The sequence below is a fragment of the Mauremys reevesii genome, linkage group 20 (assembly GCF_016161935.1).
Source record: "Mauremys reevesii isolate NIE-2019 linkage group 20, ASM1616193v1, whole genome shotgun sequence".
Taxonomy (NCBI): Eukaryota; Metazoa; Chordata; order Testudines; family Geoemydidae; genus Mauremys; species Mauremys reevesii.
This window is the reverse complement of record NC_052642.1, coordinates 1,915,770-1,941,139: the sequence shown is the minus strand read 5'-3', so window position 1 is coordinate 1,941,139 and position 25,370 is coordinate 1,915,770. Positions and strand designations below refer to the sequence as shown.

At 48.3% G+C, this 25,370-nt stretch overlaps 1 protein-coding gene across 4 annotated transcripts in view; it reads right to left on the bottom strand.

Moving 5' to 3' along the window:
* The window catches only part of HIP1 (huntingtin interacting protein 1), a 145,606-nt gene that overhangs the window by 65,552 nt on the left and 54,684 nt on the right, over positions 1-25,370 (bottom strand). The window contains exon 1 of one of the 4 annotated variants that reach the window (XM_039507616.1): positions 12,615-12,760. The exons of the other annotated variants lie outside the window; for them this stretch is intronic. Within the exon in view, the coding sequence (XP_039363550.1) occupies positions 12,615-12,632 (18 nt within the window). The 5' untranslated portion in view covers positions 12,633-12,760. Of the gene's footprint in view, positions 1-12,614; positions 12,761-25,370 lie in introns of those variants that run through there. 4 annotated transcript variants of the gene reach the window in all.

The window sequence follows — 25,370 nt, the reverse complement described above, 5'->3', positions numbered from 1 at the left end:
GGGATTAAGTATGAAGCTGTCCAGCCACGACCTCTGTTCAGCGCACCCTTTTCATTTCTTCAGCAACACGAGCAGCAGTGGCTGGAGAGCACGATGCTGCTAGTTAGGGCTCCTGGCTGCGGGAGGCCACAAACACAGCTGACAGACATAGTATCATTTTGAAAGAGCTTTGCCTGAAGGGACTCCTCGGTGCAGCTGCGCTTTAGTGAATGAGGTCTCTCTGGCTGCATGTTGCAGAAAGCAAAAGCCAGAGAGTCTGGGGCACAGGGAGCCTCCTTTTCTCGCCTCCAAGGCAGTTCAAGAGGCGCGCTCTTTCCCGGAAGGTTAAGGAAGAATATGCATGGGACTCAGCATTCTTAAGGCCAAGAGTTTCCTGGAGCTGGGACCTTTCAACGCTCCCTGAAAGAGCAGCATTGTAAAGCACTTCCTGCTCCAGCAGCTCTGTATGAAGCTGGTTCCGGAGAGGCAATTATCAGCAGCAACACACAGGAAGGCACGCTTCATCCCCCCAGCCCCTCCCACGTCCCCCCAAAACAGTGTCTCTCCCGAAGAAAATGCTGAGTGTATTCCTGGGGGAAGCAGGGCACAGGAACTGCTCACTAAGTGCAGACAGAGTTCTGCACAGTCACACACCCATCCAATCTCTTGGCAAAGCCCCAAGGCCACAGCTGGTTCAACATCACAGACTGAAGCCCTTGGAGCATTGGCCTCTCCAGTCTGCTGACGTGTGGAGAAAAGTGAGGGGGGGAATCAGTGCCTCCCAAATTCCTCCCATCTTGTGCCTCACTAAGGCACCTCAGCCACCCATTCCTACAGCATGACCAGTGTCCTTGGGCCAATTTGGAAGCTCAATTCCAAGCTAAAAATTCCAGGGCTGGTTCCCACTGGGTTTTCCTGTTAAAGTAAGAAAGAATTTTCCATTAAAGTACGATCCCCTAACAGATCAACAATATAGGGAAGATAGCACAGAACTGGCAACTGACCTCCACCCTGAAGTGACACCACATGCGACCCCCCCACCCCCGATTCACAGAACCAAGGTAACAAGTAGAAGTTCACATAATTTCAGCACCTTCCAACAGAGCTCCTGGAGGGAAAGCCTTGGAGGGAACCAGGAGCCTCTGAAGTGACTCCTAACAAACCTGCTGCACGAGGACAATGCTGATTGGCAGCTCTGATGTTTGAACCCAGCACGACCAGCGATTCTCTGGCAGCAACCAGCATTTGAGGCTTCAGAGAAAGGTCCATGATGTGGCCTTTGTTATTTTACATACTTCTATCATCTCACCTTCCGAGACCTAATTTCTGGGTGAGACAGAGACAATGGGCCAGACTGGTCCAGCCCAGGCAAAGGAGATAGAGACAGGGCCAACATGGGCAGAAGCAGTCAATTACATCACGTAAGGCAATACAAAGCTGGTGGAACCTTGACCTTCAGGTGAAGCTGAAGCCTATGACATACATACCCTCTGCCTTTAATTATCTGTGGAGTCACGAGGCTTGGTGCGTCGGGCTTTACGCATTCTGCACCTTTCACTCAGGCTGTGGCTACATTTGCTCTTTCACTGCAGCTGTCTCCTGTACACACTGCGGGTTTCCCATTCAGCACAGCATCCCAACTTGATGCTAAATGCATTCAGAGGCCCTCAAAACCACTGGATGTTACTAGTATTCATCTCTTCTAGACTCCAGCTACCTCCTCAGAAGTTCCAAAGCCAGACACTTGGCAGGAGGTATGAGCTGAATGTTGTGGGGAAGCGACAAAGCTGCATTTGCCAGTTTTGCAAAGAATTTATCCCAGCTCAAAGCACCAGCACCAGACCATAGGGAGGACATCTCAGGATACAGAACTTGGGAGAAGAGCGGTTTTATTGCAGCCACCCAAGTTCAAGAGGCACACGCATTTCAAAATGCTGTCTGCCCACAGGCCCAAAGCACACCTAACTGTGTTGTGCAGCCTTCCCGTCTGGACAATGCTTTGTGGCACTTGCAAAGAGACGGGAGTTGCTACCTGTGGAACAGGCAGATGGGGCATCTCAAAGGATGTAGCCCAAGGAGAGCACCATGCTCACAGCTAGCAACAGTGGTACAAAACTAGCCCTAATGATTAGTGCTACAAAACTAAGTCAAAAAAGGCTGAGGTATCTCATAGCAGATCTTGTTTCGTCTTAAAAGCAAAATAAGCCTCCTCTCACTAGACACACAACTCCAACTCCCCATCAGCCAGCCATCAAGGGGGAGCACATTTCAATTGCAAGCTACTATGCTGCAAAGAGCAGGGGCTACTTCAGGCACTGCCAGACCATGACTAAATCCCCCGCACAGTAGCACCTTTTCCTCAGAATGATGAAGGGATGCCTGCTCTACTGCCTTCATTTTTGGGAGTGGCAGAAAGGTGCCTGGCTTTGCTCACTGATGTACAGCTGCTCCGGCTGCCTCCCTTCACCACCATTCCCTCCGTTCTGGGACAGTTCCCTGACTAGCTTTGTGGACCAGGAAGCTCTTTGCTCCAGTTTTAATCCTGTCATAGTTCCTAGAAGATGCTTCGCTCTCCAGGGCAACTCCAAATGTGTGTCAGACTGACTGTTAGACCGAGCTCCCTGGGGAGAGCATCTCCCCTGACCGGGCTGTTAAATACTAGACATTATTGCGGAGGGGCATTTGTGCTGGTGTCTGGGAAGCCCAAGTCTTTCTGAGTGCTCACAGGCCGCTCAGAACTGGAGCTGCTCAGTGCTTTTATTAGTGGGATGTTTACAACAGGACCATGGGCTTCTGGCATGTGGTCAGGAACCCAGGCACAACTGGACAAAATCTAAGTCAGTTTCCTGTGAAAACCATCGCAGGGGGAAATCTGGACATGGAAGGTCTGCTCCGCACTTCAGGAACCTGTTTGAGAGCCCAGGCAGATTGGGGGGTGAGGATCAGCAATTCTGCAGTGGAGCAGTTCTCATAACCATTGCACACCTCCCCCTTTTATGGAGGAGAGATGTTGCAAATCAGTTCCTCTTTTCAGGCAATGGTGCAAACAACTCAAACCCTGAAAGGGAAGAAAGAGTAGAAATCTCATCAGCACATGTGACTCAGGCTCCATTTATGCAACCCGTACAACAACTGAGCCAAGGGACAGGGTTACAACATAGTGGAGAGCTATAATGTCATCAAAACTTAACAGCATCCCCAGAACTGAGTTATAGTCCGGTGTGAGTTCACTGCTGGGCCCAGAACCCTGCAGCACTTTTAACAGTATTCTACCCAAGTCAAGGCAGGACCCCGACTGTGTCATACCTGTCACGTACACAGGGTCTCAGCGTGCCAGAAGAACTGTGAAAGCTGCAGGTACACCCGAAGCAGAATAAGGAACGGCCAATGCTACAGGTGTAGAAATTACCACCCTGCAGTGAAGAGTCCAGGCAGGAAGTCACAGGAAACAGGGTAGGAAATATTTTGTCTAAAACTCCTTGCCCTGGTGCAGCATGAGTAGAACCTGGCCAGCATGCTGTTGGGTTGCCAACATTGCGGCATCTGCTTCCTGTCCACTTCATTAGCATGTGTTACAGGAAGCGTGTGGAAGCAGTATTCTCCCTTTCTGGGGAAATTGCTTTGGCTGTGGTTTGTTTGACCACCTCTGCCCCTCCCCATGACATTTCAAAAGAGCTGAGCCTCCGCAGTGACTCTTGGGAATCAGTCCGAAGACATTTCATGTTGGACACAAAAATGAAGGCATCAGAATTAGTGGACACTTAAAAATTTTGGCTTAAGAGATGTTCCCTGGGTTACACAGCAAGCTAGTGGGAGAACCCAGGAGTCCTGACTCCCACCCCCCCTTGCTCCAACCTCTAGTCTATCAGCATTATATTTGCTGGGTCAGGGTCCTTTTTTGAGTAATTTAGACATGAGAACTGTGAGGGCAACCTGAACAAGATGGCAGCCTCAAACCGTCAGACTAACTCTGCCAGCATGTGTTCACTGAGTATAAACCTGCCAGGTGCTGAGAACCTTAAATCCCATTGACATCAGTGGGAGCAGAGGTACTCGGCATCTTGCAGAATTTGCCTACATGATAAATGTAGTGGAATGGACAGAAATCCCCTTCTGGAAATGTCCTGAAACGTTCCATTCTCTCCAGGGGTGGCTCTAGATCTTCTGCCGCCCCAAGCACAGCAGGCAGGCAGGCTGCCTTCAGCGGCTTGCCTGCGGGAGGTCTGCCGTCCCACGGCTTTGGTGTACCTGCCGCCGAATTGCCGTTGAATCTGCGGGACCAGCGGACCTCCCACAGGCGTGCCACCGAAGGCTGCCTGACTGCCGCCCTCGCAGGGACTGGCAGGGCACCCCCTGTGCCTTACGTGCTTGGAGTGCTGGTGCCTGGAGCCACTGCTGATTCTCTCCAGCCAATCAGTGCCAATGGCTCTGGGGGTCAGACAAGATGGTGGGGAATGGAGGGTGCTGATTGGCTGGCTGGGGGGACAGAGAAGGGAGTAACTACTGGATGTGGAAACAGCCGTGACCCAACTATTCTGCAGAAATATAAATTATACAAAAGGTAAAAACATGGTGAAACCAGCCCTACATACAGGTCACGTGGAAGATACCCACATCCAAATCAATCATCACAGCCGGACGGAGTAGGGGACCGTGGCTGCAAGGTCAAAATGTATCTGTATCCAGCATGGGAAACACACGAGACAAAACTCAGAGCAACCATAATAACTCTCTATCCATTACTGTGTCAGCGAAGACTCAGAGCCACAAGCAGGATCACAACCAATGCAGAATTGCAGCGGGATTTCTAAAATAGATCTCTCAGACACACATGCACGCACTGGCAGAGGTCTCAAATCTGCCAGGCACAACCCCACGAAAATTACAAGCTTAGTGTACTTTGAATTGCAAATCTACCACTAGGCAAAGAATTGTTCCGGTCTAGCCAGTGGCTGCCCGGAGATTTCTCAGGTCTCCTTTCAGTCCAAAAGGAAATGAATGTCGACTATGGAATCCTTCACCATCGCAATTGATTTGGAAACACTAAGTAAGTTCCAGGGCAAATCCTCTTAGTAACGCTCCTCATTTCTCCTTAATTCTTTTCTAAAAATGGCTTGCTAAAGGTTATGCAAACTCCCAAAAAAAATTTCAGCCAAGCCGCAAGGCACACCACAGTATTAGGGGCCTCAAGCCATGAGAAAGATACGGTCCCACAAAAGTTCCCTGTAAAACGATAATCTATGAACTAAAAGGAGACAGGACAGTTCAGTTACGGCTACACAGCTGTCTCTCTGGAATCACACTGGAGTAGGGTAGCGCTGAGTGTAGAAGGGACATTTAGGAGTAAGGGCAGGTGTGGGGTGGGGGGGAGGTTGGGAGGAAGGGAGGAAGGGGCTCTCTTAATTGGGTGTAAAGGACAATTTCTCAGATTTAAGTTTCTCTCTTTAAATAAGCAGCAAAAGGCAAAACTACACCACCACACACAGGCAGCTGTCCAAGTTAACACAGTCTCAGAAAAGGTTTTCCTCCATCGAGTGCTGAATAATCTCGGCACGATCAACATGAATGGGAGCGGAGTGCTCTTTTGGTACTAAGGGGGTGACCTCCCTCGTCCTTTGGAAAGTAGAGCTGCTCTGCTCTGCTCTGCCTGCAGTTCTCTCGAGCAGACTCTTCTGAAGCATGAGAGCTCTCAGCAGCACAGCCGTGATGACCTTATACAGTAGCAGCAAAAAGAGCACAGCCCCATTCCTGTACACAACATGAGCCGAAAGGAAATGGAGAAAGGAGTGTGCAGCCAGAGCAGACCACAGAGGCAGGTGGCATGCTGTAGATGAAGAATAACGCACAACCTTCCAGTGAAGTTGTAACAATTGCTCCCCAAGAAGAGATGGCAATAGTGAGGGACACAAAAAGGTACCATTCTTTCCTGGCCATTTCTCCTCAGGTCCCAGCCAAAGGATGAATTTGGAAATGAAAAAAAATTGCATTCTTCCAGGCCCCTCCCAGAAACCAAGCTCTGTGAACTTGAGACAGCATAATGAGAAGCCACTCACTGTCGATCTTCATAATATGATTGTCCCTCCTCTAACTTGCCTGCTTTGATCAGCAGTGAAATAGTGAATACTGCTGACCTGTAAATAATCGACATTAGGCTTCAGAGTGAACACACCATTCAGATGAGTGGGGCACTCATGTGGCTCTCAGAGCTACGGTTTCAGGCTGCCTGAAGACTCATGCAGATATTACTGCATTGGCTGATGCTTGGCTCACAATCTGAATCTTTACTTCACAATTGTAAGGCCTGCAGATGCAAATGAAAACTGATCTTCTGGAGAACACAAATGGCAGCCTCCAGGAGAGCCCAAGCACTGAGTGGCTATGAGCTGCCCACTTTGAGCCTTGCTCCTGGCATTGAAGGCTCCAGGGACAGCTGGACCACCATCTGATTCAGGGAAGAACGTTAATGCTACTTGTGGTACCAGCTCTTGTTGCTAGCGGAGCTTAGGAGCGAGAAGAAAAGGAAGACGCAAATTGGGGACTGGGAGGACAGGTACATGGAAGCGAGATAAGTGCCTCCTGTCATAGGGGCAACAGAGGAGGGACCAGGTCACCTGACAGGTATTTGGGCTTTGACCCTTCCTTTGGCTGCTGGGTTTTCCCCACCATTGGTAGGACCCTGTCCAGCTCAGGCAGATTTCTGAAGGGAATCCTGCCAGGCACACATGCACACTGGGGGCTTGTGTCTTGGGAAGGGCTGGACAGGAGTGCGCTTATAGTCTCATCTGGCTTTCAGACAGCACTTTCAATCCACAGTCCCCACTTCTCGCTGGTGACTCAGCAGCTGCACCAGCACTTTGGAAGAGTTGGGACATGGCTCGTGCTTCTGCTTCATGCCAGTTGGGGCAGAGTGCTCCCCAAAGCAGTGGCAAGTGTTGGAAAATATCTGCCGGTCAGATTCACTTGGGGCAAATCCTACTCTCTCCATATGAAGATGACGATGGGGTGTGTGCGTGCATGTCTCAAGAGCGAGAAATACACCTAAGTGGAGCAGGGCTTGACAGAATCTTCAGAACACTGCCGAGGGAGGTGGGACATGTACAGCCATTGCAATTTAACTTACCCCAGGCAAAGATCTGCAAAACAAACCTGTAACTGGCTGGGCATGGCAAGAAGAATCCATGCAGCTAAAATGTGATGAGAAGATATTGTAGATTGTGGAGAAGATGTCAGGGGTTTCAGTTCTGATATCATGCTGCTTGGGAAGAGATTACTGACTTCTAAGGTTAATTTAATCTTTCACCTACCAATCACCACCAAATGTCTTAATGCAAAGGACAATGCAAGATGTGAGAACTGTGAATCGTGAAACAGAACTGTTCATCCACCCCACAAACAGTCATAACGATGGTTACAGTAAATGTCACTCTAAGGAAGATGTGAGCCCATGGCAATATCGAGAGATGAGGGCTAGAGGTTTGTACCTGGGACTGGGCATCAGGAGAAGTAAGGTTACTTACTGGTAATAGGAAATTTCTGTATACATTGCCTCTGCCATGTAAGACTTGTGGACTTTGTCTGTGAGCCACAGAATGATCCACAACTGTCCAAAAAGTAGTAAGACACACACACATCCTTACCCCATGAGGAATTCTAGAAAGACCTTTCCTTCTAATCATCTGTCACATTCTTATTAACCTCAGCAGAGCCCAATGACAGTAGCGCCAAAGAAGGAAGGGATCAGTGTGGATCTGCAGAGGCAAGGTATTCAGAGAGCTCCAGATTCTGCTAAGTAGCCTGGACTGGACTGCATGGAGGAACGGCACCACAAAAACTGAGGACAAGATTTTGAGATGGAGAGTATGAATGACTGTGTCAAATGCAGCAAAGAGGTCCCAGAAGATGAGGATGAAGTAAAGGCCATGACATTTTGGCTAGGAAGAGGTCTCTTGAGACCTTAGCGAGAACAGTTTTGGTGGAGTGTGGCGGGGCAGAAATCAGGAGGGAATACAGACTGGAAGAGAACTCAAGGCAATTGTTGTTATCAGAGCACTCAGTGAATTGAGAGCTGATGGGAGGGAAAGGAGACGGGTTACAGAGATAATAAAAGATGGATGCTAGACCCTAATAAATCTGAATACACAATTTAATCCATTGTGATCGTCTCTGAACCAAAATGGTTAGGGCCATTAGAGTTCTCAAATGCAACAAACAATCTATCCAACTTACTGAAGGGCTTGCTTGGATTCTGTCCAAGTAATAGACAAGTGTCCTTAACTCCAACTCATGGAATCTGGCCTCCGTTGAATGAGGTTTAGGAAAAAAGACTGGAGGCAAAGCAGATTGATTTAAGTGGGATTTTGTGGCCACAGTGGGCAAAAATTTAAGATGAAGTCACAAAGGCATCATGTCCTTGCAGTCTAGGCCTCTCTTGGGAGTTTCTGTCAGAAGGGCTCAGATTTCATTGACAGTGTAGCTGAAGCCACTAGAAATGCCAGCTGAGACTGTCTAAGTACAGCCCAAGAAGATGGGGCGAGGGTGGCTTTTAAGTCACCTTTGTGCGAGTCAAGATCTGAGCTTCTCGATGGGGCTGAAGTGCTTCCTTGTATAAAGTAGAGCAGCCTGGGAATGCTTTATAAAGCAGCAGAGTAATAAATTGATGAATAAATATGTCAACCACATTAGAAACTTTCCCTCATGGATGCAAGAAGATTGAGGAGTCTGTACAGAAGCATGGTAAGCTGCAAGCACTGACAGACAGACCCTGACAGTGGCCAGAGATCATCCCAGCCCCAGCAGAAATAAAAAGTAAATCAAGGATAAAAACTGGGATCAGACAAATAACAGGATCAACATTTTAAAGCATGGACAAATCTTGGGAATATCGCCTCTTCAAACTGGACGGTTTCCTGGACCCAAACCGGTACTTTCCAAGCTATGCAGAGAACTGAACCAGTAAGTACCCACAAAGCAAGCAGCCTGCTGAAGAGACTTCTGCTCTGGGTGAAATATCAGTACATGGAAGGTGATCTGGGATCTGAGGGAGGATGAACAGAGGGGTCTCTGGATAGGACTAGCAGATCCAAAACCTGCTCATGGTTCTCTTGTTGAATCTTCCTCAAGACTTTGGAAAGAGAAGGGAAAAAGCTGCATCTGTCAGTGAAAAACATGCAAGTTCAGATTCCTGTTCACTCTAGAGCGGAACCCGCCTCCTTACCAGCCCTTGATCTTTTGGGTGAAGCGGAATGAGCATGTGTCCCTCCATGCTCTCCATCATCTTCCCAACAGGGGTAACATCACAAGAATAAGAGGTGGGAGGAAGGAGAGCTCCAGAGCCACATTTCCTGTAGGACACAAACTTTATAAGGGAGGCTAACAGGTGGTCGTAGGTCAAACAGCACGTCAAGGCCACCTAGACTTGGGAGCTTCCCAGCCAGCTACCCTCCAGAAGCAGAAGGGACCACCTGTACACAAAGCATAAAAGCCATGCAAGCATGAGGGTATCAAGCTACACTTTTTATTTTTTGAACACTGCTCTTATTATGGGCTTTCCTATGGTGCTCCTCAATGGAGGCTATGAACACATCTTGGACTTTGCTAGACACATTGCAACAAATGGCCACAAACAGGTATCAATACACCCCTACAACTGCCAAATACAGACTAAAACTGGTGTGTGTGGGAGACAGCGGTTCGACGACCATGAGAGCTGGCAGAAAGAGTGGAACTGAGGGATGGTTAGAGAGCAGACCCGTTTATACCCTCCGTTCCAGAACACCACAATGGTGGGAGATACAGGCATGGTCTATTCATATCTTACTGCTCTCAATAGTTTGTTGTCTTGTTAGTTAAGGCTGTAACTCCTAGAAGGGGGATCTGCAGAGGTACTTTTGGCTTCTCCTGTCACCAAAACAGCAAGTCAATTAACCTCTATGCCTCAGCGTCCCCACCTGTCAAGTGAGGATGACAATATTTAACTACCGCACAGGGGCCTGTGAGCATCCGTCCGTTAACATTTCCACAGCACTTCAAATATTAGGAGTACAACATAATTGCTAAGTATTGTTTTTACCCATCACAGCTTTGAACTTTCAGAAGTCAGCATCACACTGAAACAAGCCAGTAAACACACAGATAAAACCGGCACCTTATTTTTGACTGGCACAAGCTAGGATATTCCCAGGCAGCGCGTCCCAGGGAATTACTGCACTTCTTGAGCAGCTGTTTCCCCAGACAAGCCCCCATTGGTCTCATTGCTTAAATACTGATACAAGTCTGATGTCACTAGCAGCCAATCAGTTAAGCTGGTGGCCCATGTTGCAGAGCCAGTTCACAAGCATGCCCAGAAGCCTTCTCTGTGTTTGCAGGGTTTTGTATTTTATGTGGGGATTTCATGCAACAATAACCTTTCACTGAACACTTCTTTGCTTAATCTCTGTGCTTGCAGGACAGAAGGTCACTGGTCCCCTGCATTTTCTACGCACAGCGTGTAACGACAAGTCTCCCTCAGCCTCCAGAATACTCTCAATATTCGATCACACCAAGCAGCTGGAGTGTGCAGCAAAAATAAGTGTTTGGGCATTCTTGGTATTTATAGGACACAACAGGAGCCAGAGTCGTTCTGGCTCTGTCCCCCGGCTTTAGGGTGTGCACTACTGGAAAAGGCTGGAGTGGAGATCCCTCAAACTCTCCGTACCCAAGAATCTAACCTCTAGAGGAAAATTTCTGCAGCAATTTGGCATCAGAACAAATCCTGCATCTTGGCAGGGGATTAGACTAGATGACCCTTGCAGTCCCTTCTAACCCTGTGATTCTACCATCAAAGGAAAATTTTGCTGAGAAAGGAAATAATATTTCAGTCCTTACAGAACCTTCCACTCAGGATGAAACTTGCCCTTTGGGGTAGCCAGTCATATTCTCTCACCAAGTGCATACTCCGAAGGATGCTGCCTGAAAATACCTTTCCAAGAGGAAGGTAAAAATCGAGCGGTGCATGATGATCTGACAGCACCTTACGCTCCAATTTCGCCACACATTAGTTACATTTCAAGCAAGTAGCTACAGATTTTCCCTTGCTAGAGAATGTTTCATTCATGTGGGTGAGCAGCATGCTTGTGAATTAAGCAGGTCCTAAGCTTGAATCCAAACAGAATAATGCAAGGTCCCAGATGTGAAAAAACCTGACATCTAATCCAGTACACGGACAGAGACTGTGAGGGTAGCAACTGGAGTTTTTGTCAAACTCCTTCCCCCCAAACTTCTGCTGAGAAGCAAACGAGAGGCAGGTCGTCTTAAAAGAAAAAGGAATCCCTCACCACAGCAGGCAGATGTGAGAAAATGAGAGGAGCGTGCATATTGCATACATTTATCTAATTAAGGTACCAAGAACCATATAACCTAATGCCTGGCAGCTGATGGGTGCCAATATCTCAGAGCTGCAACCCTATGGAAGGCTCATGCTGGGTGCTTGTGAGAGCCATGGGTCTGATCCCCAGAAGTGCCTCGGTCCTTTTCAGAGCTCTCTGTTTGGATTTTTATGATCTTGAAAGGGAGACAGATCAAGAATAGTTATTAGGGCTGCACACTGTGCTCCCTCCCCCCACTCAGCTCTGCCAATGCACCGGTGCGCTGGCCCCTGCTATTCCAGCTCAGAACTACCACCTCACTCTGCACATGAAAGCCTGCTTTGCAAAGATTACCACTATTAGTTATTATTTGCACCATGAAAGGTTAGTGTATTAACCGAGTGCACCACCTAGTAATTACCCCACAAAGCTATTTTCGAGCGGAAAGTACATTTGCATCCAGCACTTGCCTTTGCTCTGAACAAAAGGCAGGCACCATGGATCAGCTCCCCTCTTCTGTTGTACACAAAGATCTCTCTGCAAAGCACAGAATGTGTCTGAACCTTGCCCAAATGTGCATAAAGAACTCGCAGCAGCACCATACATGGAGACTCAAGTCCCTAAGGCACAACCTGAATGGTGTTAAACTGGAAGGCAGAGCAACAGGGAAAAACAAGTTCAGATGGGTGGATGTGAGCGAATCCCAATTCCCAACACTCCACTTGATTCAGGCAGAGGGGCAGAAACTCAAACACAATAATAAGAGTTCTCTGAGGATCAATCCCAAAATAACTCCCAGCTCCAGAGAGCACAAGGCTTGTATTGTAACAATTGCCCCAATGCCCCCCCCAAAGGCACTTGTTTTCCCCACATATTAAAACAATGGGAGCCAAATTCTGGGGTCTTTAATCTAGCAGAACTCCCCGTGACTCCACTGGAAAAGAGTTTTGCTTGATTAAAGCCCCAGAATGTGTCCTGAGAAACTAAGTACCATGGAACTGGAGGGTGAGATGCATTTGGGTAACTTGCAGGCAAACTCCTGAGATTTCCCTTCACAAGCCCCCCCGCGCCCCATCCTTCGTTTGCACTCTCACAGTATCAGTCTTCTGAGTTTGCCCAAACACCATCACACACAACAGGGGCTAAATGGCCAGGGCGAGGAGTGATGACAACAAAATAAACTGGACTCAAAAGGGAAAAGCCCCCTGAGATGCAGGTGGAGAACGGGGATTAAAATGAGCTCAGTGGGCAAACCAGGGCCAGGCTAAAGGGATGCTGGAAACATGCACTTACCATCTTGCCCACCTCCATGGCCAAGGGCTGCTCCCGGCTCAGAAATCCTGAAGCTTGAAGCTCACAATATCCAAGAAGAAGACAGAGCTCCCCTCCCCCACCCCCCGTTCTCTGAATGCTCAGAGGCTCGTCCGGTTACTACGGTTCAGAAAAGCCCATACCGGCCACCCAGCGCCGTGCGACGGGAGACGCCGGGGCAGAGGGGCCGGCCCGAGGGCAGGGCCAGCCTGCGGGCGGAGCAGGGCCCCGGACAAGGCAGAACGGAGCTGGAAGCAGAGGCGAGGTGAGGGGCAACAAAGCCCCAACTCCCAGGCGCTCCGAACAGCCCCGGCCCCTCGGGCAAGGAACGCGGGATTCTCCAGCTGCTCGCTCGCGGGGCTCCTCCGATAGCAGCAGCAGGAGAAAGACTCGGGTGGCTGGAGCCTGCCTGCCGCACTCAGCCACAGGCTGGAGTGTGTGATTTGAATAACAAAAGAGCTCCTCTCTCCACGCCAGGACGGAGCTGCTCTTCACAGAGAGAGGGCGTGAGCGGTACGTGTGTGGCCAGGGGACCGGGGCTACTGACAATCACACTCAGGAAGTGGAGGCAGGGCTCTCCAAAAAGTGGGATGGATTTGGTCTCCCTCTACACAGATGCTCTCTGGTTACCACACACTCACTCGCCAGGACAAGGGCTTGCCAGGGTTAGCAGTGTCTTTCCAGGAAATCTACATGGGGTTCTGCACAATAAAATACCACCGAGACCTTCCCTTCCAAGAGCGTGTATTGCAGAGTCTTCTACGCCAAAACACATCCGCCAGGGGAGGAGAAAGTGCGGAGGAGCAGCATAATGAGGAGGCTGGGCAGCCTAAGGAGGCTGATCCACACAGTCGCTCCAATGAAGTGGGCTGTAGCTCACGAAAGCTTATGCTCAAATCAATGTGTTAGTCTCTAAGGTGCCACCAGGACTCCTGTGCTTTTTACAGTCACTCCAGTCTCAATGCCGTGGCTGGGCATTCTCGGTACACGCTCCAGCCCACACTTCGGTTTTTGCAAGTGACCTGGATGTCCTCTTGTGGGGAGGGCCAACAATCAAAGGTCTCTTCAGTCCAGGAGCAACCTTCACGGGAACAAAGAGGCAACTGGGCTGGCTACTAGAGTCCTAATGCTTTCGACACAGTTTGCTACTGACTGGCTGCACAGTCCTCGCCCGACATTTCTGACTGGAAGGTGCATCCCTCACAGGAGAAGGCTTGTGGAGCAACAAAGAGAGGAGAGAAAATGCAGTAAAGAAACAGAGAAAATATTTACCTGCCTAGGGTGGGGGGGCCGAGTGACTTAATTAGTGTTCAGACAGTGCTTTGAAATCCTCAGCTGGGGGGCATTAGAGAAGGACAAAGGATTATTATTGTGCTTCCTTAAATGCCCTAAAAATAGCCCGAAAGTAGATGGGAGGAAATAAAACCCACCACTGACATGCTGCCACTGCTTTGGGGAAGGTGGAGGGTGGAGAAGAAACAGAGCAGTCACTCTGCACCCGCAGTTGCCGCTTATGGTGAAAAGAAGGTGCAGGAACAGGAAGGAAGTAAAAGGAAGGATGGTCTTGTTGAAAGAAAAATACAGCCTTGTGGTTCTGAGTCTGCCACTTACTGTGTGACCATGAGAAATCACTCAGCTCAGTGGTCCTCAGTGACCCCATCTGGAAAAGAAGAATGCCACTACGGTCCTCCCCTGCCATGAAACTCCCTCCTGCTCGTGAGGAGCACCAGAGAAAGTGGTATGGTTAATAACCAGGTGGTGAAGAATCCCATATCCCACTCACGCTGCAGAGAGAATCCAGGGAGGCAGAATGCAGTCACCCATCTTAGCATTTAGCCCCTCATCCCCACAGTTCTGAGATCTCCAGGAGTCCTCAGGTGTTCAGGTCCTCAATTTTACATCTAATTTGAAAGCCGACCCCTCCAAGAGCGCTGTGTTCCCTAGCATCGGGCATATAACTCTCCTTTGTATCCCTCCAGTTCAGTTAGAGGCCAACTTAGTCTGGGTGTCAAAACAGAACAGCTCAACAGCAACTGGATCTTGGCACTGTACTTCACAGCTCTTTTTCACTCGAAAAAGCACAGAAGCAGCTTGCAAAGGTGCTTGAGATGGTGCACGATGCCCCATGCTCTCCCATAGCAAATGAACTGGAAAATTAAAGGGAAGGTGGCTCTGGAAGAGATACTAGAACTACATCTTCCTCTCTCCTGGCCCCAATCCCTCATTCAACGGCAGCGCAAACATAAGAATTATGGCTGCTCAAGGTGACGCACGTCCCATCAAATGAAATGTCTTCTGTTCCTAGTAAGTAAATCCACCTGAAGCACCCAGCACAGAACATTAGCAAGGAGTGGTTTTAGACAATAAGAATTTGGCCAGACCGTGAGTTAACACTGTGCCCCCATCTAGGGGAGACCTCGCCTCATCAAGGAAAAAAACTTCCTATACCTTGTCTCCACTTGGATTTTACAGCAAGATAGTTAACTCACATTAAGCAACAGAGAGTCCTGTGGCACCTTTAAGACTAACAGATGTATTGAAGCATAAGCTTTCGTGGGTGAATACCCACTGCGTCAGATGCATGACATTAGTTATCTCCCTCGAAACACACCTTTTTTGGCAGTGAAGTCAGTGACAGCTATAATGGGACAGCTGTCCAGTTTTTCCCACAATGAGCTGCTGTTGACATGGTTCTGCAAGTGGGATGGGTACTGACACGCACACAATTGGGCTGAGAAGTAAGACCCGTGCGTGTAGATAACTCAATCATGTTTGACGAGCAGGTCACAACTTGGCTACAAAACTAAGGTTGTACTTCTAGTATAGACAGAACCTTAGTTCGAGGAGTAGAGCCCCTACTTTTAACTCATGGGACCCTCATTCCATAATCCTGGCAGGACATCAACAGAGGATTCCATAATCCTCTGCAGTCTGCAACCAGACCATGAATATGTGGCTTTACTGGGATCTGTCTTCTGAAGTATACATTTTGGCAGGAACACTAAATGAGAATTAGATACTCGTTATGACTACTTGAGATAATTGGGTTGCAGTAGCACACTACCACCAAGAACAATAATTTTTCTTCCACTTTTGCTGGCATGAATACGTAGCTTGACTGCAAAAGGCAGCTCTGCAAAATCATTGCACAGCACCCATAATTTAGATCGCCTCTCCCTGCAGCCTGCAAATGCATATATGGCACCACTCCAGGCAACAAAATCTGCATCCAACATGCCAGGGACAGAGGGGGATGCAGCAATGACAAGGAAGTCACCCCTGACTGGACCTGCCAAGAGTGTGGCAGTGTCTGTGCCTCCCATCTGAGCCTTGTTGATCATCAGAGGGACCAAGATGAGCTGTTTACTTGATGGACTATGAATAATGACACATAGTCTGGGGAGGGGTAAAGCTAAGCAGGCACCAGCACCAGCAGGCAGTTGGCAATTTTGGCTTAAAAGTATAAGCAGTTTTAGCCACACACTTCTCTCTGAAGCTGCTTAGATGAGTGATTTCTAGCCAGTAAAGCAGTGGCTCTGAACCTTTCCAGGTTACTGTACCCCTTTTTCAGGAGTCTGATTTTTCTTGTGTACCCCAAGTTTCACTTCACTTAAAAAATACTTGCTTACGAAATCAGACATAAAAACAGAAGACTGCGATAGCACACTATTACTGACAAATTGCTGACTTTCTCATTTTTACCATATAATTATAAAATAAATCAATTGGAATATAAATAGTGTATTTACATTTCAGTGTATAGTAGATAGAGCAGTATAAACAATTGTGTGGAATTTTAGTGGGTATGGATTTCACTAGTCCTTTTTATGTAGCCTGTTGTAAAATTAGGCAGATATCTAGATGTGTTGATGTATCCCCTATAAGGCCTCTGTGTACCCCCAGGGGTACAAGTACCCCTAGTTGAGAACCACTGCAGTAAAGCATCCCACCCATTTCACTCCAGATCTAAAACTGTGTGTATACTGTAGCTGAAAACCACTCAGATTCCATAGGTTTCAGAGTAGCAGCTGTGTTAGTCTGTATCTGCAAAAAGAACAGGAGTCCTTGTGGCACCTTAGAGACTAACACATTTATTTGAGCATAAGCTTTCGTGGGCTACAGCCCACTTCATCAGATGCATAGAATGGTCCCACGAAAGCTTATGCTCAAATAAATTTGTTAGCCTCTATGGTGCCACAAGTACTCCTGTTCTTTTCTCAGATTCCATAGCCACTTGAAATTTCACATAGCCCCAGGCACATTGTGATGGATTCAGCTGCTTTGCTTTACTTTATGTAGGTCACTGTTTTAGAGTAAGCACCCCACAGAGCGCTTTTGTCATCAAAAATCTGCTGGGAACTGGTCCAAACGTGCACAGGAAGTACAGAAGACAACCTGTTAAGTTACGAGGTGATCACGGGTTTTAGAGGTAAATTCATACAAGTCTCCACTTTTAAGTTCCTTCTCACTGCAGCCTGTCTGATGACAGCCTCAGAATGGGAGAATCCCCCACCACTGATGGCTGGCAGGTGGAATATTAGAATATGGGAAATCCATTCAGTAGACTGAACTTAGAACCGGAGTATGAAGGACATCAGCTTTGGTGGTTTCTGCTCTCCCCATTTGTACATGAACAGCTAGTCCTCCGGCCTTAGTGCCCTCCTTGGCTTAGTAACTAATGTCTCTGGGTACCGCAGCATTGCAAGCTGAAAGGTGATGTTCCTGAGTTAGCTCTGACTGAGCTAGCACACTAAAAACAGAGTGCAAGTGCCAGCTCCACCATACCAGGTGTGGACTCGAGGTGGCCAGCCCCTCCTGCTGTTTGCTTCGCCATCGCTACACTAGCTCAGGCAGCGCTAGCGCAGATCTGTCTCCTCACACTGGAATGACACCTTCAACTTGAAGTGCAGAATTACCCTATGTAGTTTACATAATATCAATATAAATGTCTCTAGCTCTAGTACAGGGGTCGGCAACCTATGGCACGTGTGGCCAAAGGTGGCATGTGAGCTGAGTTTTGACGGCACGTGGGGCGGACTGAGCTGCTCAGCCCACCGCTGCTCTGGGGTTCCCGCTGCTGGCCCCTTGCCAGACGGGGTCCTGCTGCCGGTTCTACTCAGCACCCGCTGCTGGCCTGGGGGAAGGAACCCCAGGCTGGCAGTGGGCTGTGAGCCCAGCTGACAGGAGCTGGCAGCCGAAACCCCAGAGGGGGGCTGGCAGAGACACTCAGCCCACCCCTGAAACCCCAGAGCTGGGCAGGCTGATCCGCTCAGCCCACCCCTGAAATCCCAGAGCTGGGCGGGCTGATCCGCTCAGCCCGCTGCCACTCTGGGGTTCCAGCTGCTGGCCCCTTACCAGCCGGGGTCCTCACCTTGCTTCCAGCGCAGGTCTCCTGCCAGACAGGGTCCAGGCTTCCAGCCCTGCTCAGCCCTACCAGCCTCCAGTTCCACTCACCTCAGCTGCTGATCTGGGGTTCCAGCCGCTGACCTCCTGCCAGCTGGTTATCAACTCAGAAGCCCGTGTGCAGCTTAAAGTATCTAAATACGTGCCACCAGACATCGGAAAACTCAGCAAGGGCAAGGATCACACTAAACTAATAAGATCTGCATTTTAATTTAATTTTAAATAAAGCTTCTGAAACATTTCTGACTGAAACATAACCATGGAATGGCTTTAAGTTAATGAAAAGGAAAGTTTAGTATAACGTTAATAGCCTTGATGCCATAAGGGCCCCATACTACAAGAAGGATGTGGATAAATTGGAGAGAGTCCAGTGGAGGGCAACAAAAATGATTAGGGGGCTGGAGCACATGACTTATGAGGAGAGGCTGAGGGAACTGGGATTCTTTAGTCTTCAGAAGAGAAGAATGAGGGGGATTTGATAGCTGCTTTCAACTACCTGAACGGGGATTCCAAAGAGGATGGATCTAGACTGTTCTCAGTGGTAGAAGATGACAGAACAAGGAGTAATGGTCTCAAGTTGCAGAGGGGGAGGTTTAGGTTGGACATTAGGAAAAACTTTTTCACTAGTAGGGTGGTGAAGAACTGGAATGGGTTCCCTAGGGAGGTAGTGGAATCTCCTTCCTTAGAGGTTTCTAAGGTCAGGTTTGACAAAGCCCTGGCTGGGATGATTTAGTTGGGTTTGGTCCTGCTTTGAGCAGGGGGTTGGACTAGATACCTCCTGAGGACCCTTCCAACCCTGAGATTCTATGATTCTATGAATTGTGATCATTTTGTTTTACATTAGGAAAAAGACGTGTATAGAGGGGCCCCACAAATCTAATAGCCCCAGGCCCACAGGAGAGTTAATCCAGCCCTGCATATTGCCACCAGCCCTGGACTGAATTCAGGAGACCAGCATGTGCCAGAGTGAGATATCTGCCAGCCCTGCATTTCTCCTCTCCATACAGAGTTAGCACATTCATGTAGGAGAAGACACAGGACTGAGAATCTACCCAATACACTGATAGGCTACTTGGCATGAGTGCTTCCCGGCAGCGTGCAGGTGTGTCTGGAGCCTGGTGAAGACCATAAAAAGGGCAGGAAGGTAAAGTGAACTGCACTCTGCTCTCCCTCTGGGCTGCTGGTGATCAAAAGCGATGCCCGAAAGAAAGATTTGACATCTTCATGCCCAAACGAGTTTGGGAGGGATGTATGGGAACCACTGCTCAAATTACGGCTAGGAGCTGCTAGGGGCCACCCTACTTCTGTGGCATGGCCCAATTACTGCTCACTACTGTTTAAAGCACGCCACTAGACATTCAGGGCCCCCCACTTCCCCCCCATAATTGGAGCACTGATGGGAAAGTCCCTGACAATGGGATAGGAACACTCAAACAGATGAGACAGCCTGTTTCTCCCATGCACTCCCCAACACAAATATCAACGCCGGGCTCCCAGAATCCTTAACTCTGACGCTATGATTTAGTCCCCTTCGGGGAGCCCCAGTTTCCACCGAGTACACCGACGAGAAAATTGGAATTCATATCCCAGCCTGCTCGGATGTGGGCTGCTGATTTATTGCTCAGCCCCCCTTTCATTTCCAGGAGCTCCAAGGGGTGGCCAGCACATAGGATGCTTCATATGAACAGCTGGGGAAGAGGTCCCTCAGGAGATCACATCGACAATGCAATACTACTGTGAAGAAGCCCAAACCACTGCTGGCAGGGTACATAGCAAAGGATTCTAAAGGCTGGGAACGAACACACAGTGGGGTTGTGTAAGCGCACTGTGCGCGTACCCCAGTCATAGCTCATGGTGGTAACCCGAGAACGGCTTATATGATGAAAGGAAACTTCAAGGAGAAGGAATTTGAAAACGTGAGGAAATAAGTTAGAAAACACTGTGAAAGGGAAAAAAGTTTAGAAATTAAAATCCATATCACTTCCCCGCATGGAGGGTGCTTAAAATCTCTTATGCGAGAGTCAAACCAGGAACCAAAAACACAACAGAAAATAACCTATTACAATTAAATGGCAATGTGCTAGTTTACTGAGGCCAGAAGAGTTTCTCAAGGAAAAGCAAAAAAGTCTCTTTCTCCCATTCACAATGCCGAGAGAATTGAACATAGAGCTGGGCAGGTAAACTGCATGATGGAGATTTAGCGGGTCAAGAGATCTAAAGATCAAATGGCAAAAACCAGGGCAAATCATAAAATAAAAGCAGCAAAGAGTCTTGCGGCACCTTATAGACTAACAGACGTTTTGGAGCATGAGCTTTCGTGGGTGAATACCCACTTCGTCGGATGAACGTCTGTTAGTCTATAAGGTGCCGCAAGACTCTTTGCTGCTTTTACAGATCCAGACTAACACGGCGACCCCTCTGATACATAAAATAAAAATACATCAACTCTGGGAAGGCTGTGGGAGAGTGCGCAGAATCTGTCAGGCCACCGTGGTGTGTAACAGGGGCAATGAAAGAGAAAGAACCGGGCAGTGTAGGGCATCCCTACTCCTGGGTTACTTTTTGACAAATGAATGGTGAGGCTCTGCCAGGTACAAAAAGGGACTGAACAACCTGAGAGGTCACGGCGCACCAATCCCCTGGGCCTGACCCCATACATCTGGAGAGGGGAAGCCAAGGGTTATTCTAGCAGCACCACTAGATTTCAGAGGGAGGTTAATCTTCATGCCATTTGCCCCATTAAGCATTTTTAAGTCACCTACTCCCCCTCAATAAGTCTACAAAGCACGTAGAGAGCCTAGGTAGAGGCAATGTCCGAAATGCACCTAGCAGGGGATGGTTAGTATGAGAGCCTTGGGGATGGGATGATCTCACGTACTATAGATACTGCAGCGGAGGCGTGAATCTCTGGGGATTTGCTGTTTTGTCAGACTATTAGCATTGTTTGGAATATGTTTGTCTCGTGGTGCTATACACACAATGCAATTTTATACTAATGCACTAGCCTGACACAGCACAAATCCCTCTAGGCGTGTGCACTGCGTGATGGCTTGTCTAAATCTCAGTGGCAACTTACACCCACCCAGCCACCCCTTATTGCTAACCAAGTTACTGGCTCTGCAACCTGCATACACAGATGCCCTGCACTGCTCCGTTTCCTTGAACTTTCTTCATATCACATCTATACCGTGAAACTCACTGGTGACCATGGCTCTTTTCGTTCAAAGAGCAGGTGTTGGATAGGTAACACTTCCTCGTGTGGTGCTCTGTCTCCCTCTAGTGGCTGGGCCACACACAGAGGCTACTAGTTGTGAGCTAACAGAGGTGGCTCTTTTAGTAAATGCTCATGGTTTTAGATCTAGAGGTCCTAGGTTCAATACTTGCTGCCACCACCGACTGCTGCAGGGGCATAATGTTGGAAGAGGTGGCCTATAGGGGGATTTGAGCAGGTTGTTTTTCCCAGCCAGGGTGGGGTGGGAGTGTAACCCACACCCACTCAGTGTGCTGCTCTTCCCCCATCTAGTGGTAGCTGGGTCACATACAGAAGGTACAGCCTTGGCTAACAGAAGTGGATCTTTTAACTCAAGCAGTAGAGACTCAAGGTTTTCGATCCAGAGGTCCTGGGTTCAATCTCCACTCCCAGCAAGCTCTTCAGAGATGTTATGTTACCAGGGGTGTGGATTAGATAAAGATTGCCAAAGTTTTCCTGAGCATTGAGGATCAGACATGTAATCTGCCACATTATTTCAAGACTATGGAAAACTACTTTTCCAATAAGAGCCTTGCTCCTCCAGACAGCCCAGGCCGAGGTCCATTACGACTGGTCCTGAACTAGTCCACTCAAACTACCATTCAGAATCAGTAAGTTCTAGGCAGTCATTCTGCAAACCACACAAACCAGTGCAGCTATGGACAAGTAGGTGGAACGGTCGACGTATACACGCAGCAGATCATCAACAGAGAGGAAAGAGAACTGTGCATGAAGACAAAGATGATGCTCTGAAAAAATGTGAGACTATTCAAAAAAGGGAATGTGAGAGACAGTAAAGTAAGCAGAGATTAAAGTCAGCATAGAAAACAGAAAGGAGCAGGATCTAAACATGAGCAGTGGAATCTCCACCACAGAAAACAGGCTACATGACACACATTCCTGCAGGGCTCATTTAGAACAGCCGTGACTTGGAGGGGGAGGGAATGCCCTTATAACCCCACTGACACTGACCAGGCCTCAGGGGCCTTTTGCCACATGCTCTTGGTCAGGGTCAGGTGGCTGAGGGGGAAGCTTGTTCTCAGATCAGTGGAATAACCTTGGACCAAGTGCTGGCTGAGGGGAGGGCTGAGACACTGTGACCTTCTCTGCCCACTGGGAAAATAGGGGCAGGTTCCCTCACCCCCCACGCACACTGTAATTACATCCATGGCTCAGATGACAATGGCAGCAACAGCTGCAAAACAGCTTCACTGAAGAGAGTTGCCAGTCTTCCCCTCCAGCAATTCAAAACAGCTGCTCCTATCTTGGCACATCTGCTCTCCCTCCAGCTGAAGTGTTCGTGTTGGTCCTCATGATGTACAGTACTAACCTTTGTAATTAGCACTCCCTTCAGCGGCAGGGGTGAAGGCAATGCACATAGATTACCAACAATCCGGAAAGCATACCCTAGAAAACCAACAACACAGGCTGAGAATGTCCTATCCTCCAGGAACTCAAAGACTGCAGTATGGGCTCTGCCTCAATCACTGGGCCACCCCATCCAACATCCTATCTAACAATGGCCCACCTGCTTCAGAGGAAAGCAGAGAAGCCTTATTATGCATCTAACTATGCAACTCAAACCACATGAGGAAATTTCTTCCTGCTCTCAGCAGGAGGTCAGTTTACTCCCTAAGCCTGGGGCACAGAGACTCCTTACCACATATCCCCAAAGTTCACAGCCCTCTACTATGGATTTATTCTCCCCGATACAATCAGTCAGTATCTTGGTCAAAAGACACAGCCCCGCCACATAGCAGCTGCCAAAACAAACGCTGGAAAAGAAACACCCAGAACCCTCCCACCTCTCTCCCACCCTTCACACCTCCCCTGGAGCACCAACAAGATTGGAAGGGGTAAGGGAGGACACACACAATTCTGATTGCCATTAATAAGGGCGGGGGAGCATTCAACACTTTCCTTGAATCTTACAGAGATTTGGCAGCAAGTTTGACAAGTTAATTATACGTTATTTTTAAATATTTCCTTTGATCAGTTTTACAGTTCTTGCCTCTGTTTGACTGAGTGCCCCTCTGTGCCCCTCTTTAGGGGATGGAATAAATTGAAAGCCCAGCTGGCCTTTACTATATCATCCATCCATGACTTTCTATGCTCTGTCATCTCTGGTCTCACTTTTCACTATTCCAGATCTAAAAATAGTCCTAGGTCTTTTCAACCCGCCTCCGATGGAGCCCTCCTACCTCCTAGGTGACTAATAATCTTTGTTGCCCTCTCGATCTTTGCTGTATTTCTTGAGTCTTTTTTTGAGATGAGAGACCTGAAACTGAAGGCTGCTCCCAAGGCGAGGACATCCCATGGATCTGCAGAACAGACATTAGAATACTTTTCATATTCTTCTTTGTCCCTTTTAAATAGAGGCAAACATCTTATTTCCTGTTCTACCTCCATCATGCAGTGTGGGTGAGATTCACCTCTGCGCAAAGTTGGGCGTATGCAGGATTTAGGTGGTTCGCACGCCTTGAGCTGGTCCGCGCACAGGGTGAATTTAACCTAAGCAAACCGCATCACCACACCAGGGTAAACTCATAAATTTTTTGCCCTCTGAGAGAGAGATATGCACAGCTGTTTGCTCCTCCAGGTATTAATACACGCTTTGGGTTACTTAATAAGTAAAAAGTGATTTTATTAAATACAGAAAGTAGGATTTAAGTGGTTCCAAGTAATAGCAGACAGAACAAAGTGAATTACCAAGTAAAATAAAATAAAACATGCAAATCTATGCCTAATACAGTAAGAAAACTGAATACAGATAAAATCTCACCCTCAGAGATGTTTTAGTAAGTTTCTTTCACAAACTGGACGCCTTCCTAGTCTGGGCACAATCCTTTCCCCTGGTACAGCTCTTGTTCAAGCGCAGGCGGTAGCTAGGGGATTTCTCATGATGGCTGCCCCCTTTGTTCTGTTCTACCCATTTATACATCTATTGCATAAGGCGGGAATCCTCTGTCCCTCTCTGGGTTCCCACCCCCTTTTTCTCAGTGGAAAAGCACCAGGTTAAAGATGGATTCCAGTTCAGGTGACATGATCACATGTCACTGCAAGACTTCATTACCCACTTGCCAGCACACACGTATACAGGAAGACTTACAAGTAAAACAGAGCCATCTATAGTCAATTGTCCTGGTTGATGGGAGCCATCAAGATTCCAAGCCACCATTAATGGCCCACACTTTGCATAATTACAATAGGCCCTCAGAGTTATGTTTCGTATTTCTAGTTTCAGATACAAGAATGATACATTTATACAAATAGGAGGACCACACTCAGTAGATTATAAACTTTGTAATGATACAAGAGACCTTTTGCATGAAGCATATTTTAGTTACATTATATTCACACTCATCAGCATACTTTCATAAAATCATATAGAGTGCAATGTCACTGGAGGCACTGGGGCTGCAGAGGTGCAGCCTGGGGATAGGTAGAAGCAGCTGGTCCAATCCCCTCGCCAATGATGAGTGGCCATGACAGACTGCAGTTTGCCCCAGGGAAAGGGGGTAGATGACAACTGGCAGTAGCTGCTGAGGCAAGGTGGGTATAAGGGACTGGGGTTCCCCTGGGAGGGGAGACCCAGAGTGTGGGGGTTCTGCTGTGGGCACCGGGGTCGAGAAAGGACACGGGGGCCTGAGGCAGGAGAGGTCTGTTGCAGAAACCCCTTTAGTGGGCCAGACACCCACGGGGTCTCACTCTTTCTTCAGGGTAGGCCACTCAGCCCCACAGCCTGAGCAACTGGGCTCGGCACTCCCGTTTACACTGTGAGCTCTGCTCAGCACATCCAACAGAGATAGACTCTGGGTGGAGACTTGCCCACTGCTCAGTGACTAATGCACTCCAGCCAGTATTTGCAGTGACACCCCAAACAGCATTTTCAAAACAGAATAGGATTTTTTAGTCATGTGGAACAGTGTTAGAAGTCCTGAGGTTAGCACAAAGAAATAAAGGTTAAAGCATATTCCAGTCGGGTCAAGCCACAGTTCACCAGCCAAGCTGTAGTGAACTTTTATTTTCAGGCTCTGTTTCTCTGTGCCAGCGTCAGACCGCTTGTATAGCTGCTCTATGCCGCC